At 41.7% G+C, this 22,728-nt stretch overlaps 1 protein-coding gene across 1 annotated transcript in view; it reads left to right on the top strand.

The window, feature by feature from the left end:
• TPO (thyroid peroxidase) overlaps positions 1-22,728 on the top strand; it is an 89,732-nt gene that overhangs the window by 1,546 nt on the left and 65,458 nt on the right. Inside the window, exons 3-5 of the mRNA XM_089776921.1 lie at positions 4,030-4,162; positions 12,288-12,417; positions 16,448-16,654. Of these exons, the coding sequence (XP_089633047.1) occupies positions 4,030-4,162; positions 12,288-12,417; positions 16,448-16,654 (470 nt within the window). The remainder of the gene's footprint in view (positions 1-4,029; positions 4,163-12,287; positions 12,418-16,447; positions 16,655-22,728) is intronic.

The raw sequence follows: 22,728 nt of genomic DNA, 5'->3' as shown, positions 1-22,728 counted from the left end.
GCATTCTATGCAATCATAGAATGCACTTGTATTATCTACAAATCTCAAAAATATACTGAATATCCTATGCATTTTGTTGGGCTGCTTCTTTTTCGGTCTTTCTGGAGCCTGAGGTTGGCAGAGACAGAAGACTATATTCTGTATCTTTTCCTCTGGGTCACTGGGTTCCTGAAATATATTTCCTCCAGAAATGGAAGGAATTCTTACTTTCCCCTTTCATTAAAATACTTTTTCACTTCCAAAAGTCATCTTCATGGTGCATTGATTTTATGCATTGTATGCTATTATCCTTGTTGCTATTTTTACTGTTTTATGGAAAGGTCAAAGTTGGATAGTTAAATATTTATTTTATTTTATTTTATTTTATTTTAAGATGCACCAAACCAAACCCCTTGCCTTTTGGGATGTTTGAAATTCACATCTACATCCAAATGTCATGGTTTAATACCACATCTACATCAAAATGTCATAGTTTAATACCATACCGAGATGTTGCTTAATCTCAGTATGATTGCCAATATCTATAAATAATAACATTATAATAATATCTATTGTTAGTGTTGGAAAGGCGCCATTTTTTAATGTTCAAGAGATGGAAGCCATGAATTATTGAAAACAAATATCAAACACTGCAGTTATTTCTCACAGCATTTTCTTAGGAAATTCATGCCTTCCACATAAATTAAGGGCTTATCTATGATGTCAGACATTGGGGATGTGAATAGTTGTGGAGTGCGAAGTTCTGTGCTATAATGCCTTCTTATGGACACTGTTGCTTATGCACAAGCCCACCTGCTGACTTGTTTGGCTTTGAGATTTGGCTGGAAGTTCATGATCTCAATGTCCACATTTGAGGCATTCTAGCTAAAGTCCTGCTAGTTTGAGTCTATATGGCTATGTCTACACTACAGCGCTAATTCGAACTAACTTAGTTTGAATTAGTTAATTCGAACTAACGGATCCAGACTAAAAAACTAGTTCGAATTAGCATTTTGCTAATTCGAACTAGCATGTCCACACAGAGTGGACCCTGAACCGGGGTTAAGGATGGCCGGAAGCAGTGCCGGCAGGGCATCAGATGAGGACTTAGAGCATGGAGCTGCTGCCTCAGGCTAGCCGAGGGCTGTGCTTAAAGGGACCCGACCCCCACCCCGGACAGACAGTTCTCAGGGGTGCCCCGCTTGCAAAGCATTCCTGGCTTGGAGTGCCATGAGTGCCCACACTGGGCGCATCACAGCACTCGGCCATCAGACCGGCTGCACTTGCTGCAGGCTGCCATCTGGAGAGAGGGGGCAATTGGGGGGCTGCAGGAGAGCTTCCATCCCCAGAAGCCCGCAGAGCCAGCCCAGTCCTCCCCATCGGGGGCTTGTACCCCATTCCTCCCTCACCTCCTTCCACTTACCCTTCCCTAGCCCCCCTTCCTGATGTACAAAATAAAGAAAACGTGTGTTCAAAAATAGAATCTCTCTTTATTGAACAAAACTGGGGGAGACTGGGAAAAGGAGGTGGGAGAGGGGAAGAGAGAGGGTGGGAGAGGGGAGGGCAACTACAATGATCAGAGGTTTGGAACAGGTCCCATATGAAGAGAGGTTAAAGAGACTGGGACTTTTCAGTTTAGAAAAGAGGAGACTGAGGGGGGATAGGATAGAGGTCTATAAAAGCATGAGTGGGGTGGAGAGGGAGCATCAAGAAAAGTTCTTAATTAGTTCCCATAATAGAAGGACTAGAGGAAACCAAAGGAAAGGAATGGGTTGCAGGCTTCAAACTAGTAACAGAAAGTTGTTCTTCACAAAACAAAGAGTCAACCTGTGGAACTCCTTGCTGCAGGAGGCTGTGAAGGCTAGAACTGGAACAGAGTATAAAGAGAAGTGAGATAAAGTCATGGACGTTGGGTCCATGGAGTGGTATTAGCCAGGGGGTAGGAGTGGTGTCCCTGCCCAAAGTTTGTGGAAGGCTGGAGAGGGATGGCACGAGACAAATGGCTTGGTCACTGTCTTCGGTCCATCCCCTCCAGGGTCCCTAGGGTTGGCCGCTGTCGGCAGACAGGCTACTGGGCTAGATGGACCTTTGGTCTGACTCAGTACGGCCATTGTAAGCTCAGGGCTCAGGTTCGGGGGTCTCAGTGGATCACCTTAATTTTCATGGACACCTGCTCCTGGGTGGCCAGGCTGGCAGCTCTCCTGCCCTAGACGGCCACTTTCCTGTGCCTAGTGCGGAGGTCGTGGACAAGGTCCACGATGTCTGCACTAGACCAGGCGGGTGCCCGCCTTTTGCGGTCCCGGGCAAGCTCCCGGGAGCCGCCAGCCTGGTCCCGGGAAGAGGGAGAGGGCTGGGGGGCATCGGGTGGCTGGCTCTAGCCGTGCCAGATGCAGGGTCTGCTAGCTGGGTGCTGGCAGGCTTGCACCTGGCACGGGCATCGTAGCCAGCCCGTGCCCCTTTAAGGGGTCCGGGGCCGGGAGTGGGGCAATAGAGTTTCCCTGGTGTTGACCAGAGTGGCCACCAGGGAAAGCTGGGGAGGGCTAGCCTCCCACTAGTTCGAATTAAGGGGCTACACACCCCTTAATTCGAACTAGTAAGTTCGAACTAGGCTTAGTCTTCGTAGAATGAGGTTTACCTAGTTCGAACTAAGCGCTCCGCTAGTTCGAATTAAGTTCGAACTAGCGGAGCGCTAGTGTAGCGCCTATCAAAGTTAATTCGAACCAACATCCGTTAGTTCGAATTAACTTTGTAGTGTAGACATACCCTAGCTGTCTATGCTGAGAGGCTCCTGAATGCAGTGCACACATACTCACTCAGGCTCCGACAAGGAGGGCTGTGAAGAACCCAAACTTGTAGGAAGAGTTTACAGGCCAGGGAGGCCAGGACTGAGAAGCAGACAACTGCTTCCTATAGCAGCTCTGATTGGCTGCCTTCTCTTTCCCCACCTCTTATGGAAGAGTAGCCAGTCTTCAGCATGTCTGAAATTAGTATGAAGGCTGGATTGTCTTGCTTTACTGAGGGCTTGAATTTTCTTGTGGAGGCTGGCTGCAGCAGGGTCTGAAATCATGTGACTCACAGTGAACAATGAAGCTCCCTGGTCTCCATCTACTGTCTGTAGCTCCCTGAGTGCAGAGGACTGGTTCTAGTGACATATGAATGTGGGTGTGGCTGCAGAGACCACATGTCATCCTCCACCTGAGAGGGTGAGGCTCTAGGATTAGGGACCTGCAGGCTGAAGACAACACCAGGCTGAAGTCAATGTTGTGTTGGGATGGTTGTTATGTTTCAGAAAAGGAACACAGTTGTTAATGACAAGCTTTCTGTGCCTTCATAAAGAGAGTAATGAACCCTAAAAGTACAATGTTAGCTCCTTTCTGTAGTCAGGTCACCTTGGCCCTAATTTTACACCAACTTTTTGGATCTCTTCCCTTTTGCTGTATATTTTATTCCTTAGATCCTGGAAACTGCTGAAAATTTTAATCAATTCAATTAATAATTTAACCAGTTCTAATAAAAAGTATTAGGGATAGTGTCTAATAAATTCTATATATCCTTTGGAGCTAGCCAGAAAGTAGAAATAATTCTATGTATCTTAAGGTCCATCTAGACTGTGGCGCTATTTTGGGATACCAGAAATATACCAAAATATCAATGCCGCATCTTTAAATGGTCCTGCTATTTCCCAAAATAGTGGGCATGCTATTCCAGGTTCCCTGGTTAAGGGATTTGTAGGAATAGTGCCTTATTTTGAAATTTGGCTCTGTCTACACAGCGCCAAATTTCAAAATAAGCTCTTTCCCAGCTTAGTCAGACCGAAGGGTGCTGTCTAGATGCACCCACAGATGTTCAGGGATGTATTAGGGAGGATGAAAAGCTAACATGACCTTGTTCTCATAAACTATGTGATGAAATGCTCGTGAATAATGAATACATTAGCAGAAATAACATAGGTAACAGCTGACTAATGCTGAAGTTTGTTATGATAAAACATTATTACATAATAAATATAATACACAAACTGGTCATATTGGGTGGACTTTTATTTTTCAGATCTCTTAACCACTGATCTTCTCAGTATGATTGCCAATATTTCTGGATGCCTGTCTTACATGCTGCCACCAAAATGTCCAAATAATTGCCTAGCCAATAAATACCGCCTCATCACTGGTGCTTGCAATAACAGGTATGTAACTTGTGCTGTTTTAGGACACAGTTCTCTTCCTATCAGAAGGGTAGCTCTGTTAGTCTGGATCTGCAAAAGCGACAAGGAGTCCTGTGGCACCTTATTGACTAACCGATGTATTGGAGCATAAGCTTTCATGGGCCAAAGACCCACTTCATCAGATGCATGCAGTGAAAATTTCCAGAGGCAAGTATAAATATGCAGGCCAGAATAAGACTAGAGATAACGAGGTTAATTCAGTTTGGGAGGGTGAGGCCCGCTTCTAGCAGCTGATGTGGAGGTATGACCACCAAGAGAGGAGAAACTGCTTTATAGTTGGCTAGCCATTCACAGTCTTTGTTTAATCTTAAACGGATGGTGTCAAATTTGCAGATGAACTGTATGTAGCTCAGCAGTTTCTCTTTGAAGTCGACGTTTTTTGCAGCAGGATGGCTACTATTAAATCTGCTACTGTGTGTTCAGGGAGATTGAAGTGTTCTCCTACAGGTTTTTGTATATTGCCATTCCTAATATATGATTTGTGTCCATTTATTCTTTTACGTAGGGACTATGCAGTTTGGCCAATGTATATAGCAGAGGAGCATTGCTGGCACATGATGGTGTAACTGCCACCAAGGCAGATTTGAATCTGGAACCTCGGGAGCTGACTATAGGAGCCTCTACCCTCTGAGCTAAAAGCCAGCTGGCTCCCAACCCCTGTTGTAGAGGTCTCTTGATCTTAACTGTTGCAGTGGTCTAGGTGCCACTTGCATTACTCAGTAACCACACTAGGTGTGTGGGTTACAATGGCTCATATTACATTGGTAGATGTGCAGGTGAATGAACCAGTGATGGTATGGCTGCTCTGGTTAGGTCCTGAGATGGTGTCACTGGTGTAGATATGTGGGCAGAATTGGCACCGAGGTTTGTTGCATGGATTGGTTCCTGAGTTAGAGTTACTATGGTGTGGTGTATAGTTTCTAGTGAGAATTTGCTTCAGGTTGGCGGGTTGTCTGCAGGTGAGAACTGGCCTGCCTCCCAAGGCCTGTGAAAGTGAGGGATCATTGTCCAGGATGGGTTGTAGATCACTGATGATGCATTGTCTAGAAGCATTACCAACACTTCCACTGCTTACTGGGCTCTTAAAAGACAGCTATGGGTAAATAAGAGTTACAGAACAGCACAGAACTCCGAGAGCCAAAACTAGTAGCTCAAATTTTATGAGACTGTAAGAAACTTGGTGACACTCAGGACATCTGGCTAACTAAAATCATGACAGACCACAGAAGTTGCTGAACCAGATAGTTCTGATCTAGAGAGGTTCAACCTAAACAATGATGTAAGGCAGTGGCGAGTAAGACCTTTAAAATCATTGGGTGTCATGAGGTGTAAGTCAGTATGTCTACACTGAAATATGTTGTGTTAAGTTCATGTATGGCAGCTGAGGATCAAGTCCATAGCATTACTATGTAAACCAGCTTTGAAAGTCTCAACACAGAAGTTAAAATAAAAAAATGTGACTTTTATACAGATATCAGCAATTTTTTCTAGAACCACGGCTTCCACTTTTAGGTTGATGAAGTAGCAAACTCCATGTCAGTCAAGTCAATCCAATCATCCATTAATAGAATCCAATTCAGTTTAGGTCAGTAAGTCAGAACAGCATTGCATGGATATTATTTAAAGCTAATGGCACAGCTGTTTACTAAGAGGAATCTAGTTAAGATGTACTTAAGTAATCAGCACATTTCTTTGATTTAGCTGTGCTTTTGATTAATTAGTCTGAAATATGTATGCATATTTGGGGCAAGTAACTTGATTTATGGATTGATTACTGAGCAGCATTGAAATAATTTTACTTCACTATGAAATCCTTCAAGCAAATGCATCATGTAATAGGATTGAATGTAAGCTTGTGTAGAGAATGGCTTTGGCCATTCACAGTTGTAGAATTTTCCACTTAAATAGAGATTAACAGATGTACTGTCCTTGACTTTGGTGACCCAGGCCAGTGTATGTGATGGTGTAACATTCAAAAGCATGTGCAGACTTATTTTTTAATGTATGGGGTTTGGTGGGTAGGCATGTCCAAGCAAAAGCTTTATCTTGGTCCTAAGGTATGTGGCACTGATCTGAGTACTTTGTATTGTTTAGGGAAATGGAAGGGATTTTGAAGATTAAGGAGTTCTAGTCATATGAAAGATAGGAAGGATGGATTTGTTAAGGCTTCATGGGACAGATCTGCACCTTTATAATACAGTTTAGCTCTGTTAATTTTAGTGGAGCTACATCTATCTTAGAATTTGACTTCTGTTCTGAAAGCCCTGTACTCCATGAGCTCTTGATTCAAAACATATCGCACTGTGTTTAGCTCTTTCCTTGTCTAGAGCAGACACACAAATACTGTACCAGGGAGTTTACCCTCTTGAATGAGATCTCATATTCCATGCTTTCACTGGATTCTTCAGAGATCCTTTGCACTTTTTATATGAACAGTGTTTTGCCAAAGTGCTTTTGGCTTGCACCTCCACTTTTCCCACTTTTATGCAGTGCGCTGGTTGGTAACAGAGAGTGTTGCATCATGGGAAGAAGTCACGTGAAAGAAATGGTTTTTAAAAGAGATATTAGAATTTTCAGAGGCATCTAAGAGTTATAAGCTCTAGTCAAAGTCGAATCTCAATTGGGTGAATAATGCAAATAAACTGTTTAGAAAACTATTCTTTTTGAGCACCTTAAGATCCCTAATGCTTTTATTTCCTAGCTGAAAAGATGTCTTTAACTCCCCTGTATGTGTTGGGAAATGTGAGAATATCTCAGTCACATTTTTATTCAGCTTTAAGGAGATTTTTAACTTTTCACTCACGTGTAACTAAAACAGGAAATTCAGAATTTTTGTTTCAAATGTTTAAAAATATCAGCTGTGGAATTGTATTGGCAGTGGATGCATGTGGAGTGAAAAGGCTGGGCACTCTCAAGTGCATCCTGAGTAAATTTGATAAAATAATCTGTTTTCAATCTCTAAAATCTAGTTATTACAAAAAAATAATTTTCCAGTTAGTTAGGTTATTGTCTTTAGCTAATGAAGGACTTTCATTGTATTATTCTCATTTTTTAATTTTTCTGCCCATTTGTTCAAGTGCCTTTCATGTGAGAACTTAAGTATAATCACAAAGGATCTATGCTTGCTTCTATTTCTTTATTCATTCTCCTGAGCTGAGTCTCTGACAGCTCAGAAAGATATAAAACATTGTGTCCTCCAGTTTAAATTATTATAGAGTCATAGGTCATACCATGTTAATTCATATATTCCAAAATCAGGCAGGCACATTTTAAAAAGCATTAAAGGGGCATAAATCCATGTAATAAACTGCTTCTTAAAACTTGGCACAACAAAGCAAACTTTGAGCTATCCAAAAATATGTAATGCCAGCATAAGTGAGTGAAAAATCCCCACTTGTAATGGAAGGAATCGTATTTGATTATATCACAGGGATCTGTGAAACAATAATCCTCTATTTCAACTGCCTGGGCTAAGATGTGCTCACTTGATTCATGCAAAACTCCACTGACTCTGAGAGAGTTTTGTTTGAATAATATAAACTAGATTAATCTCTGGATCTTTTTCAGTCCTTTCTTTCTACAGTTAGAGTAGACCATACATTGCCTTATAGGGAACTTTTTAAAGTGCTCAGTTTATACTATTAAAATAAGTATAATATGTGAATACAGAGAACAGAGGAGGAATCCATAAATACAGAATCAAGTATATTTGTTAAACTGTGCAGGTTTGAAATATTGTTTAATATGACATTAATTCCATCTTTACATAATAATAAAAAGCATCTGAAAGGGATTTTACTGCTGTAACATTATAGTGAACTGCTATAATATAAAGGGTAATCAGGAGAAAAATCACTGGTTAAGCAGTTAAATTAACATTTCATTATTTTTAATTGAGTGGAATAGCACTACACTATGTGCAATATTTTATGCAATTTCAATAAAGACAAATCAACTGTAACTAATTTGAATGCTTTATTAAGGCACATTTCAACCTTCCAATGTGAATTATTATGGTTAATTAAGTGTATTACTGTCCCATATAGCTTTGCAAATTGAGCTACTTTGGTATGCTGAAGATCAGTGAAGTATTAACAAAATAATTGTTCCCTGTTTATTGTCACCATGATCATATAAATGTATGTGTAGCACCCTGTAATTCCATTTTCTGTGTCTGAACATTCCTTGTTCTTTCTGGCTCAGCCTTAGAATATCAGAGTAAGCCTAATATGCATATAGTATTTTATCTCTGCTTTTGAGTGTTTTGTGTGTGTTTAGCAAATTAGGAGATGTTCTAGATTGAGCATCCAAGAGACCTACTTTCATACTGCCTTTGGCTACAGAACTATGCCAACTTTCTCACAGTGCACCACCAGTTTGCCTCAACCCTCCGAGATTACCAGATGGTAATACAGAACCAGGGAAATTCATTTTTAATGCCTGTTTTAGGATGCCAGTGCTTATTATCTGAATTGACAGTGTTCAGCTAATTTAATAGGGGTCATTACAGCATCATGAGGTGGTCTGATGCTGCAAAATGTGAATCTGAATTTTAAACATCATAGATTTGGGGTATGGGGAGATGAGAGGATTTTAGTTTGGTTTATTATAAAAATAGGGAATTAACATCCAAAACTTCAGACTCTTTGGTTGGGGTCTCTCTGCACTTCTGATCTACTTGTTTTGAGCTCAGTTGCCAATTTATTGATCCCCCCAGTATCACATCCTTCTCCAATGTAAAGTACAGGCAGTCCCCGAGTTACGCGGATCCGACTTACGTCTTTACGTCCGACTTACGACTTACGACTTTAGCTATGATCTTTGAAAAATCATGGCAGACAGGGGAGATTCCAGAAGACTGGAAAAGGGCAAATATTGTGCCCATCTATAAAAAGGGGAATAAGAACAACCCAGGAAACTATAGACCGGTCAGTTTAACGTCTGTCCCAGGGAAGATAATGGAGCAGGTAATTAAGGAAATCATATGCAAACACTTGGAAGGTAATAAAGTGATAGGGAATAGCCAGCATGGGTTTGTGAAGAACAAGTCATGCCAAACTAATCTGATAGCTTTCTTTGATAAGATAATGAGCCTTGTGGATAAGGGAGAAGCGGTGGATGTCATATACCTAGACTTTAGTAAGGCATTTGATACGGTCTCGCATGATATTCTTATTGATAAACTAGGCAAATATAACTTAGATAGGGCCACGATAAGGTGGGTGCATAATTGGCTGGATAACCGTAGTCAGAGAGTTGTTGTTAACGGTTCTAAATCCTGCTGGAAAGGGATAACAAGTGGAGTTCCTCAAGGGTCTGTTTTGGGACCCGTACTGTTCAATATCTTCATCAATGATGTAGATATTGGGATAGAGAGTACGCTTATTAAGTTTGCAGATGATACCAAACTGGGTGGGGTTGCGACTTCTTTGGAGGATAGGGACATAATTCAAAATGACCTTAGCAAATTAGAGAAATGTTCAGAGGTAAACAGGATGAGGTTTAATAAAGAGAAATGCAAAGTGCTCCACTTAGGAAGGATCAATCAGTTCCATACATACAAGATGGGAAGCGATTGTCTAGGAAGGAGCATGGCGGAAAGGGATCTAGGGGTCATAGTGGACCACAAGTTGAATATGAGTCAACAGTGTGATGCTGTTGCAAAAAAAGCAAATATGATTCTAGGTTGTATCAACAGGTGTGTTGTAAGCAAAACTCGTGAAGTCATTCTGCCGCTCTACTCTGCACTAGTTAGGCCTCAGCTGGAGTACTGTGTCCAGTTCTGGGCACCACATTTCAAGAAAGATGTGGAGAAATTGGAAAGGGTACAGAGAAGAGCGACAAGAATGATTAAAGGTTTAGAGAACATGACCTATGAAGCCTGGCTTCATGAACTGGGCTTGTTTAGTTTGGAAAAAAGAAGATTAAGGGGGGACATGATAGCAGTTTTCAAATATCTAAAAGGGTGTCACAAGGAGGAAGGAGAAAATTTGTTCCTCTTGGTTTCTGAGGACAGGACAACGAGTAATGGGCTTAAAGTGCAGCAGGGGAGGTTTAGATTGGACATTAGGAAAAAATTCCTAACTGTCAGGGTGGTCAAATATTGGAATAAATTGCCAAGGGAGGTGGTGGAATCTCCCTCTCTGGAGATATTTAAGAACAGGTTAGATAGACATCTGTCAGTGATGGTGTAGACGGAACTTGATCCTGCCTTGAGGGCGGGGGGCTGGACTCGATGACCTCTCGAGGTCCCTTCCAGTCCTATTATTCTCTGATTCTATGATTCTATGGATCCGCAGTTACAAACGGGGCCCTTCCTCTCCCTGGTCTCCAGCAGACCAGGGAGAGGAAGCAAAGCGGCGGAACACGCGGCCAGCTGACAGCCCAGATGCGTCTGGGCTGTCAGCTGGCCGCGCGTTCCGCCGCTCTGCTCTGCTCTGCTCCCCCTCCCCCTGGTCTGCAGACCAGGGGGAGGGGGAGCAGAGCAGAGCAAAGCCGCGGAGCCCGAGGGCAGCAGGATAGCCACGGCGCGTCTGGGCTGTCCCGTTGCCCGCGTGTTCCGCCGCTTTGCTCCCCGTCCCCCTGGTCTGCAGACCAGGGGGACGGGGAGCAAAGCCACGGAGCCCGAGGACAGCAGGATAGCCACGGCGCATCTGGGCTGTCCCGCTGCCCCCGTGCTCCGCGGCTTTGCTCCGGACGCCTGTGGTACAGCAGCTGGGGCACTGCCGGTTGGTCCCGTAGCGCTGCTCTGGGCGCCACTGGACCAACCCAGCAGCACCCCAGCTGCTCTGCCCCAGGTGTCCCCAATTCAGCAGCTGCTGAAAATGACCAGTGGCTGACTACAGGAAGCCCCTGCCCCGGGCTTCCTGGAATCAGCCGCTGATCAGTTTCAGCAGCAGCTGACTTGGGGATGCCTGGGGTTCTTAAGTTGAATATGTATGTAAGTCAGAACTGGCGTCCAGATTCAGCCACTGTTGAAACTGATCAGTTTCAGCAGCGGCTGAATCTGGACGCCGGTTCCGACTTACATACAGATTCAACTTAAGAACAAACCTACAGTCCCTATCTTGTACGTAACCCGGGGACTGCCTGTATTTTAAAAGGTATGTAGATCTGTTCATGTTAGAAGGATAATTACCTGGGGCTGGACCAGGCCCCACTGGGATTTCTGTCATTGACTTGGTTGGTGCCAGAATTTCACCTAAGGTTTTTTCACTTCTAGTCAATATCTATACTAGGAAACTATTTTGAAATTCCTAAAGTGGACTTAAGAATTCCTGATTTAACAAATTTTGAACTAATGTGTCCTCACTATGGGGAAGCATCAAAATTAGTCAGAGGCAGGCTCCATTAATTTGTATGGAGTACCTTGGGCTTATAACCCCTGGAAGCACTCTTGGGAGCTGTGGGAGGCCTCCTGGAAGCCAATAAGTTTGAATTAGCAGCACCAGAGCACCCACACTTCCATTATTTCAAAATTACTATTTCAGAATTAGTGTTACTCTTTGTGAAAAGCAGGAGTACAGAATCCAGATTCCATGGTCCATTATTTCGAAATAACGGGTTTGGTAGCGTGGATGCACTGCTTATACATTCAAAGTGGAGGGAGGGGTTATTTCAGAATAAGAGCCTAGTGTAGACCAGGGTCAAATGATGTTGCCTCTCTACTTCCTCACAAATCCACTGATTATTCCTTTTTTCCTCCAGCCTTACTCTTCCCTGTTCTATCTCCCAATTTCCAGCTCTAAGTAAGATCATGTGAGAAAGGGTGGCAGGAGTTTTAATATTTATTTCCCTTTTTTTCTAAGGAATGAGTCTCAAAACATTTACGTGGGCAAAGCACCCATACTTTTTAAAAGGATAGTAGACTAATTAGGAACAAAAGTTCAGACCCTAAAAATATTTATTTTAGCAAATAATGATTTTTTAGTCCTTCCTTTGGGTCCAGTTGGCTTTGGGGTACCTTGGTATCTTTGCAGAGATCCTTTTAATAAGTAGCCCAATATGGGGAAATGCACCCATATCTGATGAATAATTTAAAATCAAAACTGTTGCAAAAACATATTCTTGTCTTTTATTTCCCCAGGGAAAATCCTAGATGGGGAGCTTCCAACACTGCTCTGGCTAGATGGCTTCCTCCAGTATATGAAGATGGAATCAGCCAGCCCAAAGGATGGAATTCCAGCTTCTTTTTTAATGGATTTCAACTGCCATTGGTAAAAACACCAACAGATCATTTGAAACACTTGCACGCCTGGGATTGTACAATCCCTTTTAAATCAGTGAAGTCAAACTGCAGATGAATATCAGAAGGGTAGCCGTGTTAGTCTGAGTCTGAATCTGCAAAAGCAGCGAGGAGTTCTGTGGCACCTTATAGACTAACTGAAGTGTAGGGGCATAAGCTTTCATGGGCAAAGACCCACTTCGTCAGATGCATGTAGTGGACATTTCCAGAGGCAGGTATAAATATGCAGGCCAGAATCAGGCTGGAGATGACGAGATGGATCCAATCAAGGAGGATGAGGCCCACTTCTAGTAGCTGATCTGGAGGTGTGAATTCCAAGAGAGGAGAAACTGCTTTTGTAGTTAGCAAGCCATTCACAGTCTTTGTTTAATCCAGAGTTGATTGTGTCAAACTTGAAGATGAACTGTAGCTCAGACTTCAAAGAGAAACTGCTGAGCTACTGTTCATCTTCAAGTTTGACACAATCAACTCTGGATTAAACAAAGACTGTGAATGGCTTGCTAACTACAAAAGCAGCTTCTCCTCTCTTGGAATTCACACCTCCAGATCAGCTACTAGAAGTGGGCCTCATCCTCCCTGATGGGATCCACCTCGTCATCTTTAGCCTGATTCTGGCCTGCATATTTATACCTGCCTCTGGAAATTTCCACTACATGCATCTGACGAAGTGGGTCTTTGCCCATGAAAGCTTATGCCCCTACACTTCAGTTAGTCTATAAGGTGCCACAGGACTCCTCGCCGCTTTTGCAGATGAATATGGTTCCTTAGCACTTATACTGACAAAATCTTTCTGAACCCCCTCCCCCTCTCCCCTGATGGACATAAGGCTTGCTGGCAAGATCACTCATGTGCACAGTTACATGTCAGTGGAAGACACTCTCCTGCCAACATAGCTACCCACCTTTCATTGAGCTGGCAGTATTATGTTGGCATTATTATTATGAGAGCTTGTTCCTATTATCAGCATAACATGGGCATATGAATGTTCTTACAGTGGTGCTATTGTAAGCTTGCCAGTGTAGACATGGCCTAAGTTTTGGATTGCTGTGTTTTAATTAAGTATCTATTTAGGGGTCCAACCACTGAGATCCTCACTTTTTACTCAAACCTTACTGAGACATGACTTCAGTTGAAGTTTCTCTGAGGAAGGATTTAGGCCATTATTAGATATTTAAGTAGTACCTGAATTATAGGCTTGGATTTGACATTTAAGAAAGAAGGCAAAACCTTACCAATTAAAACTTTAATACATATTCTTATAGCTGCATCACAGTAGTGCATTCAGTGGTTTATAACACCAACACTTTGTCTGAAAATAGATTGGTAATGGTCCAAATTGACTAACTACTGAGTTGAAATTTGCTCTGAGGGATTAGCAAATCAGATATTCATACCAAGCCTGCTTTATAAAAGTATTTTCTAGAGAGTTGTGGAGAGAGTTATACCCATAAAGTGGCCAATGGAAAATCCTGCTTTATGTACATTGACAATTATGTGGTCTTTTAATGAACTTATTGGCTGAGGTAACCAAGAACCATTACTCTGTAACTGTGATAGGAACCTTTGAAAAAGAAATCATTAGTTCACCATAAGAATATTATTATATGCACAATAGTTACATAGGATAGCTTCTAAGTGGCAACATAAATGGGAAATGTACTGCAAAATATATTGTTAATTCACACATCAGTACAATGTCTTTAAACACGAATAAAACATAATTGCACAAATATTACCAATATAACAAAATTGTATCTCTCATGTAATTCAAAGCAGTATAGCAAGGAACCACTGTGTAGCCGGCCAGAGTAAGTCTAAGGTCCAACACTGGGTTCCCAAAGTACAAAATACACCACGCAAGTATCTGTCAAACACAAGTAGTTTATTTCCTGACAGCTAACAGCTGTGCCCCATAACTGGAAGATCAACATAACAAAGAAGCGGCATATCTTACGTCCCTTTCTGCAAGCCTGGGCCCCTGGGTAGGCTATGGACGAAGTGGGAGGTTGTCTCAGCTTCCGAGGCACCGGTACCCAAAGCCCATGGGTGAAGTCTGATTTGCTAGGCTCTGAGGCAGCCTTAAATACAGTTTTCCCTGCCTTGTTTGGCAGTTTGGAAATTTTCAGAGATTACTCATTACATGCTGATGTAGAACTTAGCTGTTAGTTATCAATCTGGTTCTGATCTGGATCTTCTTGTTCTTTGGCCCTGTTTACGTGATCAGTACATTAGGGTAAACAGAATTGTTTATGCGTTCTTGCCCTTTACCCTTATCTTATACTTGTTCTTGCTATACTGGCAACAATGCTTATCTTAAGTGGTGTATGTTCCCAAAGACTTGCTTCTGGCTCATCAGATATAGGGAAAAGGGAAAGGGGGGAAAGAATGGAGGCCTCACCATCCCTAAACTAACATGTACAAAGTTCTTCTGCAACTGACCACTACACACTGCAATAGCATGTGATGGCTTTTGGCACAGCAAATTGTTATAATACCGCAGAGATGGCAATATTGAGGTCTGAACTGAAGCATTTATGTCTGAAATGGAAACAAACTTCCCCATGTTCAGTGAAGAAGGTTGTATCTGGTGTTTCTAGTTTAGCCCATAACAAATGTTCAGGTTTATTCTTTACTGCATTGAATCAGAAAACATAGTCTTTTGTTGTATTCACACTGTCTTGTCATGTTACCCTTCACATATTTAATAACGATGGGAGACAGAATGTAGTGTTAATGTCACTTTCAACTCCTTTTATAAAATAAATTACATCATAATTTTAAACAGTACAGTGTGGGGCTTATAAATGAAAAACTGACATTTGAATGAAAAATTTTACAGTAGATGTTATCAATTACTCATATTTTCAGTTACGTTAAGTCTTAAGCTAATGGAGTAAAACACATTAAAACAAAGCTAGTACTATTGCTAGTATATAGCTGATCATACATTTAGCATAACACCAACAAACTACCCCTCCTCCTTATGTTAAGCTACACTTTAAAATACCATTCAGTATTCAAAAATGAAATGAGTGCCTTAATGTCATGTGTGTGTGAGAGTGTGTGTGTGTGTACACAAACACACACACACACATGGCATTGTATATATTTTGATGCTGTTTTTCCCCTCTGTTGCAGATTTCATTAATTTGTGATCTTTACCTCTGCTAACATAGCACTTCATTAAACAAACTAGAGAACAGAACAAGTAGAATGAAAACTTTAAGCACTGAAAAAGAAAACTTGTAAGATTCAGAAAAGAATCTGAGCAGAGATGTGCTACTCATTTGGTAACTACACTTAGGGTATGTCTACACTACCCTCCTAGTTCGAACTAGGAGGGTAATGTAGGCATACCGCACTTGCAAATGAAGCCCGGGATTTGAATTTCCTGGGCTTCATTTGCATAAGCGGGGTGCCGCCATTTTTTAAACCCCGCTGGTTCGAACCCCGTGCAGCGCGGCTACACGGGGCACGAACTAGGTAGTTCGAACTAGGCTTCCTAGTTCGAACTACCGTTACTCCTCGTGGAATGAGGAGTAACAGTAGTTTGAACTAGGAAGCCTAGTTCGAACTACCTATTTCGTGCCCCGTGTAGCCGTGCTGCACGGGGTTCGAACCAGCGGGGTTTTAAAAATGGCAGCACCCTGCTCATGCAAATGGAGCCCGGGAAATTCAAATCCCGGGCTTCATTTGCAAGTGCGGTATGCCTACATTACCCCGCTAGTTCGAACTAGCGGGGTAGTGTAGACATACCCAGAGAAACTCAACTGAAATATCTTTGAACCCGCTTTGTGATACTGACATCTCAGGTTCTGAAGAGAAATGCCAGCCTGTCAGTGTCTTTTTAAAACAAGCCATTAGACGTACTCCACAACATAAAATATCCTAGAAAAAGTGATAGCTTTTATCACTACTTCCTCTGCTTTTTAGTGTTTTATTTATATGTGAAAAGTAAATAATATTTGGCATACCAGGTAAATTAGCTCTTTCTTTCCTAGGTTCGTGACGTGACAAGAAGAATTATTCATGCATCTAATCAGGCTGTTACGGAAGATAATCTATATTCTGATGCTATTATGGTGTGGGGACAATACATAAGTCATGACATGTCATTCACCCCTCAGAGCACAAATGGAGCTGCTTTTCTAAAAGGAGTAGAATGCCAACTGACATGTGAAAACCAAAAAACATGTTTTCCAATAAAGGTATTGTGCTAAATGTATTTGTTCAATAGAAGCATAGTTGGCAAAGAGGTAAAGTAGATTGTGAGACTAACTAAGGGACTTGATAGCTCATTCAGAAATAACAAAACAAAAAGTAATGTTTTTTTTCCATCCAACATAATTCATTTATAATATAGGAAGGCAGATATATAAATAAATAGAGAGAGAGAGAGAGAGAGAGAGATCCTGTCTTCTCCTCCACATATAAATAGGGAGATAAAATTAGGGTGGCAAAGATATTTAGTACAAACATAATGATTTTTGGCATTTGGGGTACATGATTCAGAGAGCTCTTCTTATTAGACAAGAAAAATGTTACTGTTCTCATGTATCAAGGTTTGAATTCCAGAGAGGAAAGTAGGAAAATAGCCATAAATAATTCTCTTTTTAAATTGTCACTCAGATAAAGTGCAGTAACTTTAGCCTGTAAAGGGAAGGGTATTTCAACCAGCTAATACAAACTTTTGAAAGGAGATGTGTTCTCACTATGTGGCTAAAATGATCTTCAGAGTTTTTCAGAAACATACAGTCATTGGATCATTACTTTTGAGAAAATGGGAAAAGTTGGAATTCAGTAGCTAGTTATTTCCTAGTAGGAAAAGAAATGAGTTGGCATTGATTCAAGATTCTGTACCATGTCTGATTAATTTATCAGTGAGATCATTCTTTCACACAGATGCTTGGTGGCAAACTCAAAATACAGTTTAAAACTCACAGATGTATTGTCACGGAGCCTTACAATTCAACATGCTGTCCTGAAAGATTGTTTCTATTCCTACCCACCCTATGTTCAGAATAATGCTGAGTTGTCCCTCCCACACACCAGAGCTTCAGTGAAGAATTTCATGTTCAAAATCATAAAAATGGACTTCAGTCCCGTGACTGTCTCTACTCTGAAGGCACTGATTCCACTCCTGTATAGAGCTTTCCAGAGAACAATTATGGATTCCCCTAACATACAAGACTTGATTCTCTATTTCCCTGCACCTTATGCAGTTGTTATGCTATTGAGCAGTGAGTGCACAATAGGCGTAAATTCCTAGTAATTCAGACTAGTAGCCCACTTTTCATTCATCTTGCAACTTGTATAAATGACTGTACATGGGCAAGGCGATGGAGGATCAGGTCCATAACTTCTGAGTAGCAAGTGAGACTGTTGGGGAAATCATGGAGAAAGTTTCAAACTGTTTAGATGTTTAAAATAAGCTTTGGATGAATAGCCTAACTTTTGGATCCTTTTCTCATCTAAGCTGTCATCTGAACCTTGAAATATGTTGAGGTTTGCCCACCTCTATTGTTTATTGTTTCTTTGATGATTCCAAGCCAAAGAAAGTGACATTTATTGTGATGATATCTGGAAGAAGTTGGAATATTTTACTCATTCATTTCGCTAGTTAAGCCTCTTAATTATGATATGCTTCTTGTCTGGCAGTTCCTTTCCGATAGCATGATGTAGTTACAGAAGAGTCTCCTAGCACACTCCCCCCCCCCCCCCCCCCCCGCCCCAATTTTCTTCTTTTAATTTCTCAGGTAAGAGGCTCCTAAGAGATGTGTCCTTATCTTCTTGCATCTGTTTCTTCTTGTTAATCATACTCCTCATCATTACTTGACATTTTTACCTGCCAAGACATATCAAACATGCCATGATATGTGCATTTTGAGAATATCAAATGAAGATGGTTCATTTTTCTAATGGGCCCTGTTACGTGCAGAGTGTTTTTAATCTGAGTTTTACTTTCTTACAAAGTTTTAGAGACTTTGAGGACAGTAGCTGACATTTCCTTGGAACAAAAAAGCACATTAATTAAGCAATTTTGGAGTGTTCCTTTTGTAACAAATGGTATTACATTGAATATTTGTTAAATTGTGAAAAATACTTTTAGCATGCTGTACATCCATATCCATTAGAGTTCTTAAATCTAATACTAGTTTAAGTAGGTGCAGATGAAGATGGATGTACTTCTACTTCTTCTGAGTTATATGCCAAGCACTTCACATGCACTTTTAGAAAGGCAATGGGAAACATTACATGAATCAGTTCTTTATTGTGAAGCATTTTTTCTAACTTTGAAATAAGGAGCTAATAAAATTTTCCTCAACTACAGTAGTTTCTTTTTTCATTTTTAAAAACAAAAAAGTCCATATTACAAACCTTCAGTTTGAGGTGCAATCCAGACCAGTGGTGGTTTGTGTGTCTGTCTGTTCAATACTTGGATACTTCATAATGCTTCACTGTTGTAACACCCACCCTGGGCTGCTCACAATGAGCCTAACAGCATGTATGTCACACCCTCATTTTCTGGGCACCAGACATCCCTGGCTCAGCAGCTCTGACCCCAGCCACTGGTCTGCAGCTCCACCACCCCGTGGGTTTCTGGCAGCTTTTGTTACTAAGGGCAGTGAGCCCAACATGCCAAAATTTTTCCAAACTCTGTGTTCTGCAATGTCCAGCCCTCTCCTAAACAGTTCTGGGAATTAGCATGGTTTGTTTGTTCCTTTAAAGACCCAAACCACATCCCAGTTTCTTAATTTAACTGAAGATAAATATAAAATACAGCACTGAGTTGGTTAATGGTAAAATTGAATACATTTATTAACAAATACAATATACATAGGATGAATGAAATGAAAACAGATGGGCTACATCTAAACTGGCATCTTATTGCGCAAGAACTGTTTTGTGGAAGAGCTCTTGTGCAAAAAGTCTTCCACAAGAGCGTCTACACTGGCATGTGCTTTTGTTCAAGAGATGTGCTTTTGCCCAAGAGCGTCTATGGCAGTGTGGACACTCTCTTGAGCAAGAAAGCTCTGATGGCCACATTAGCCATAAGGGTTTCTTGCGCAAGAAATTCATGTTGCCTGTCTACACTGCCCTCTTGCACAAACGCTCTTGCGCAAGAGGGCTTATTCCTCGTGGGGAGAGGAATAACTCTTCTGGAAGAAGCCATATTTTCCGACACTAGACTGTAAATTTACTTGTGCAAGAATGAGCGTGCAGTGTAGACACCCGGCAAGTTTTTGCTCAAGAACAGCTGTTCTTGTGCAAGAAGCCACTAGTATAGATGTAGCCAAACCAAAATGCAGTTCTAAGGGTCTAAAAATGAATGTAGTAAGATACGGGCTTTGTTCAAGATGTTTCTCTCATATGTCATTTTTCTTCCCAGCCATGGCTGACTTCCCCTCAATTGGGACTTTCCAAAAGTACAAAGTTCTGGTTTCCTTTCTCATCCTAGGTGGCAGATAATAATAGGTATAAGAAGGTATTATACCCCCTTAACTGAAGGACCATCTTTCTCAGCTTGCAAGGGCTCTGTTCTCTAGTGAGGGATGCCAAGGATGCGTTTTCTCCTCACCTCTGTCTTCCACAGTTCAATAAACTTGTTCCAGGAGGCAGGTTGACTTCATACTGTTTCTCCTTTCCTGTGGGCTTCCCATTATCCATCCATTTTTATGTAAATAGGTTTTCCATGGTTTCTGATTCCAAAATAGTTAATTAATGTGGGAGATAGGAAAGTACCTGTGACATCTGCTCTTGTCTAAGGAAATTGTACAACTTAATATCATTGAGTATTCCTAATTCCTTACAGAATGTTAATATGTAAAGTTCACAGTGATATTAATAACCAGTGTTTCTTTAGCTTTCATTAGAGAGTTCACTCTATAGGCTTTTATTCTACAGTAATATTACACACAATTGATTCAATTTCTTATCACTTGAGGTTCAGCCATACACAGAGACACACACAGAGTCTTTATAGACCAGTAAACCTTTGCAGTACATTTTTCTGAAAAATAAAATCCAGACCAAGCTTCTGTCTCCTGGTGGGTGCAGATGGCATGCTATCCTCTCTCCCACATTAATTAACTATTAGACTATGCAACATATAGACTATGCAAGAATATTAATGATCAGTAAGTTATTAGTTTTCAAGTGAGACCCTTAAAAGGCATACTTAGTCATAGCAATCCTAGTCCTTCTGAGTCCTATCTAGGCTTTATGTCTCATTTCTTTTAATTAATCTCTTCTGATCTGAGGGCAAGGTATATGGAATCTTTTTTAAAGCACTAGAATGCTTCAAAACAGAGGAAACCTGTTCAGTATGACCCCTTCATGGGGCCCCTTCACAATAAATGACAAAACTCACCAGCATGATTTATATCTATAAAATAGCTGTATAATACTTAAATAGAGGAGATAGAGATGCTTTTTCACCCTACAGTGGTCACTTCAGGTCAGAGTCAAGGCACAAAGAAGCATTGGAAGGGTTCCTGTAGTGTACTGGTTCTACCCTGACTTACTATTTATGGTATTACCGTCATTTCTAGCGCTTCCAACTGATATCAGTGTCCCCCTGTACAGACACATAGAAAGGAGACAGTCCTGAAAAACTTACAACCAAAACTGATAAGACACAAAAGACGCAACAGGAAACTGAGTTGCACACTGAGGTGAGATGACTGAAATCTAGAATACCCAGCCCCTCTGAATCTCCTATACAGAAACAGAGGTTTGGCATTCACTTGCTATCAAGATAGCAAACATCCACAAAACCTGAATTCCTTAAAAAATCTCCAACAAGCCCCTCTTAGGCTACGTCTATACTGCAAGCCTCTTTCGAAAGAGGCTTTTACGAAAGATATTTTCAAAAAAGCCTCTTTCGAAAAAGAGCATCTAGACTGCAACCAGTACTTTCGAAAAAGCAAGCCGCTTTTTCGAAAGAGAGAACCCAGGCAGTCTGGATGCTCTCTTTCGAAAAAGCAGTTTGCATTACATAGTGCCTTTTTTTGAAAAAGCACTTTCGAAAAAAGGCGTTATTCCTCGTGAAATGAGGAGTACCACCGTCGAAAGAAAAGCCGCGTTCTTTCGATTTAATTTCGAAAGAACGCGGCTGGAGTCTAGACGCAGGTGAAGTTTTTTCGAAAAAAGGCTACTTTTTTCGAAAAAATCCTGCAGTCTAGACACAGCCTTACTGTGTGGTCATTTCCCACAGAACCAATTTGCTATTGGCATTAGATCACTGATGGGAAAGCTAGGCTAGTGAATGGGCTACATAAGTGGCCCTCCTTCATTTGAGTGGGCTGCAAAATTATTGCAACCAAGATGGTCTCCCTGGGTAGGATAGTTTTGCTAATTGCACTTGCATACCTAGAATTTGTTGTGTGTGCCAACTGAACCATAGCAGCGCTTTGGTTGAGTGCATTTCTCCTGAAGTCAGTATTGTGTACAATCAGCATGCACCTCATTTAGCATGCCCTTGCTTTACATGGGTGTCACTTTAATAATACCAATAGGAAAAAAATTATATGGCCAGAAACCAGTGGAATCTGGCAACTCTGTGCATGGGCAACAGTAAACAAAATATCTTGAAGGGCAAACAGAATCTAGATGAGATGCATGTTGCCCATCATTGTGTCAGACAATGCAGTACATTGAAACAATTAGTAACTTTCATTCTGCTGCACTTCAATGGAATTTCACCATCAGCAAGTTCCTTTGTGCATTTATAATACTGGTTGGACCTCCCTGATCTGGCATCCTTGGGACCAGGAGGGAGTTTGCTGGACCAGGGAAAGCCAATTCTCCTGTCAGCAGACCCAGTAGAGCTCCCCTGTACCCAGGCTACCAGCTCCTGTCTCCGCTGACCAGTCCTGGCTGCCATTGATCTGCTGCCCCAATGTCACTAGGACTGATTGGCTCTGCTCCCTGGAGCACTGGGGCTGCTGCAGCTTGATTGCCATGGGACCACCAGGATTCCACTGTTCTGGGGCCACTGTGGCTTTTCAATGGCGGGCTTCTGGGGCTGGCATGGCTCTGAGGTTACGAGGCACCACTCCCCAGGGCCACTGGAGCTTCCCAGGTCCAGGGCCACTGAGGGTGCCCTTCTTGGGGCATCAGGACTACCAAGGCTCTGCAGGTCCAAGGCTGCTGGGACTGCTGCAAATCCACTGCCCCAGGGCTGCTGGGAGTCCACTGTCCTGGGGCTGCATGATCTGCTGTGGCTTTGCTGCCCCAGAGCCATTGGAGTCCATTACCAAGAGCTAATGGGGCAGCTATG

This window comes from Pelodiscus sinensis, chromosome 3 (genome assembly GCF_052426305.1).
Source record: "Pelodiscus sinensis isolate ZL-2025 chromosome 3, ASM5242630v1, whole genome shotgun sequence".
In the NCBI taxonomy this organism is placed as follows: Eukaryota; Metazoa; Chordata; order Testudines; family Trionychidae; genus Pelodiscus; species Pelodiscus sinensis.
This window is presented reverse-complemented; position numbering and strand designations above follow the sequence as displayed.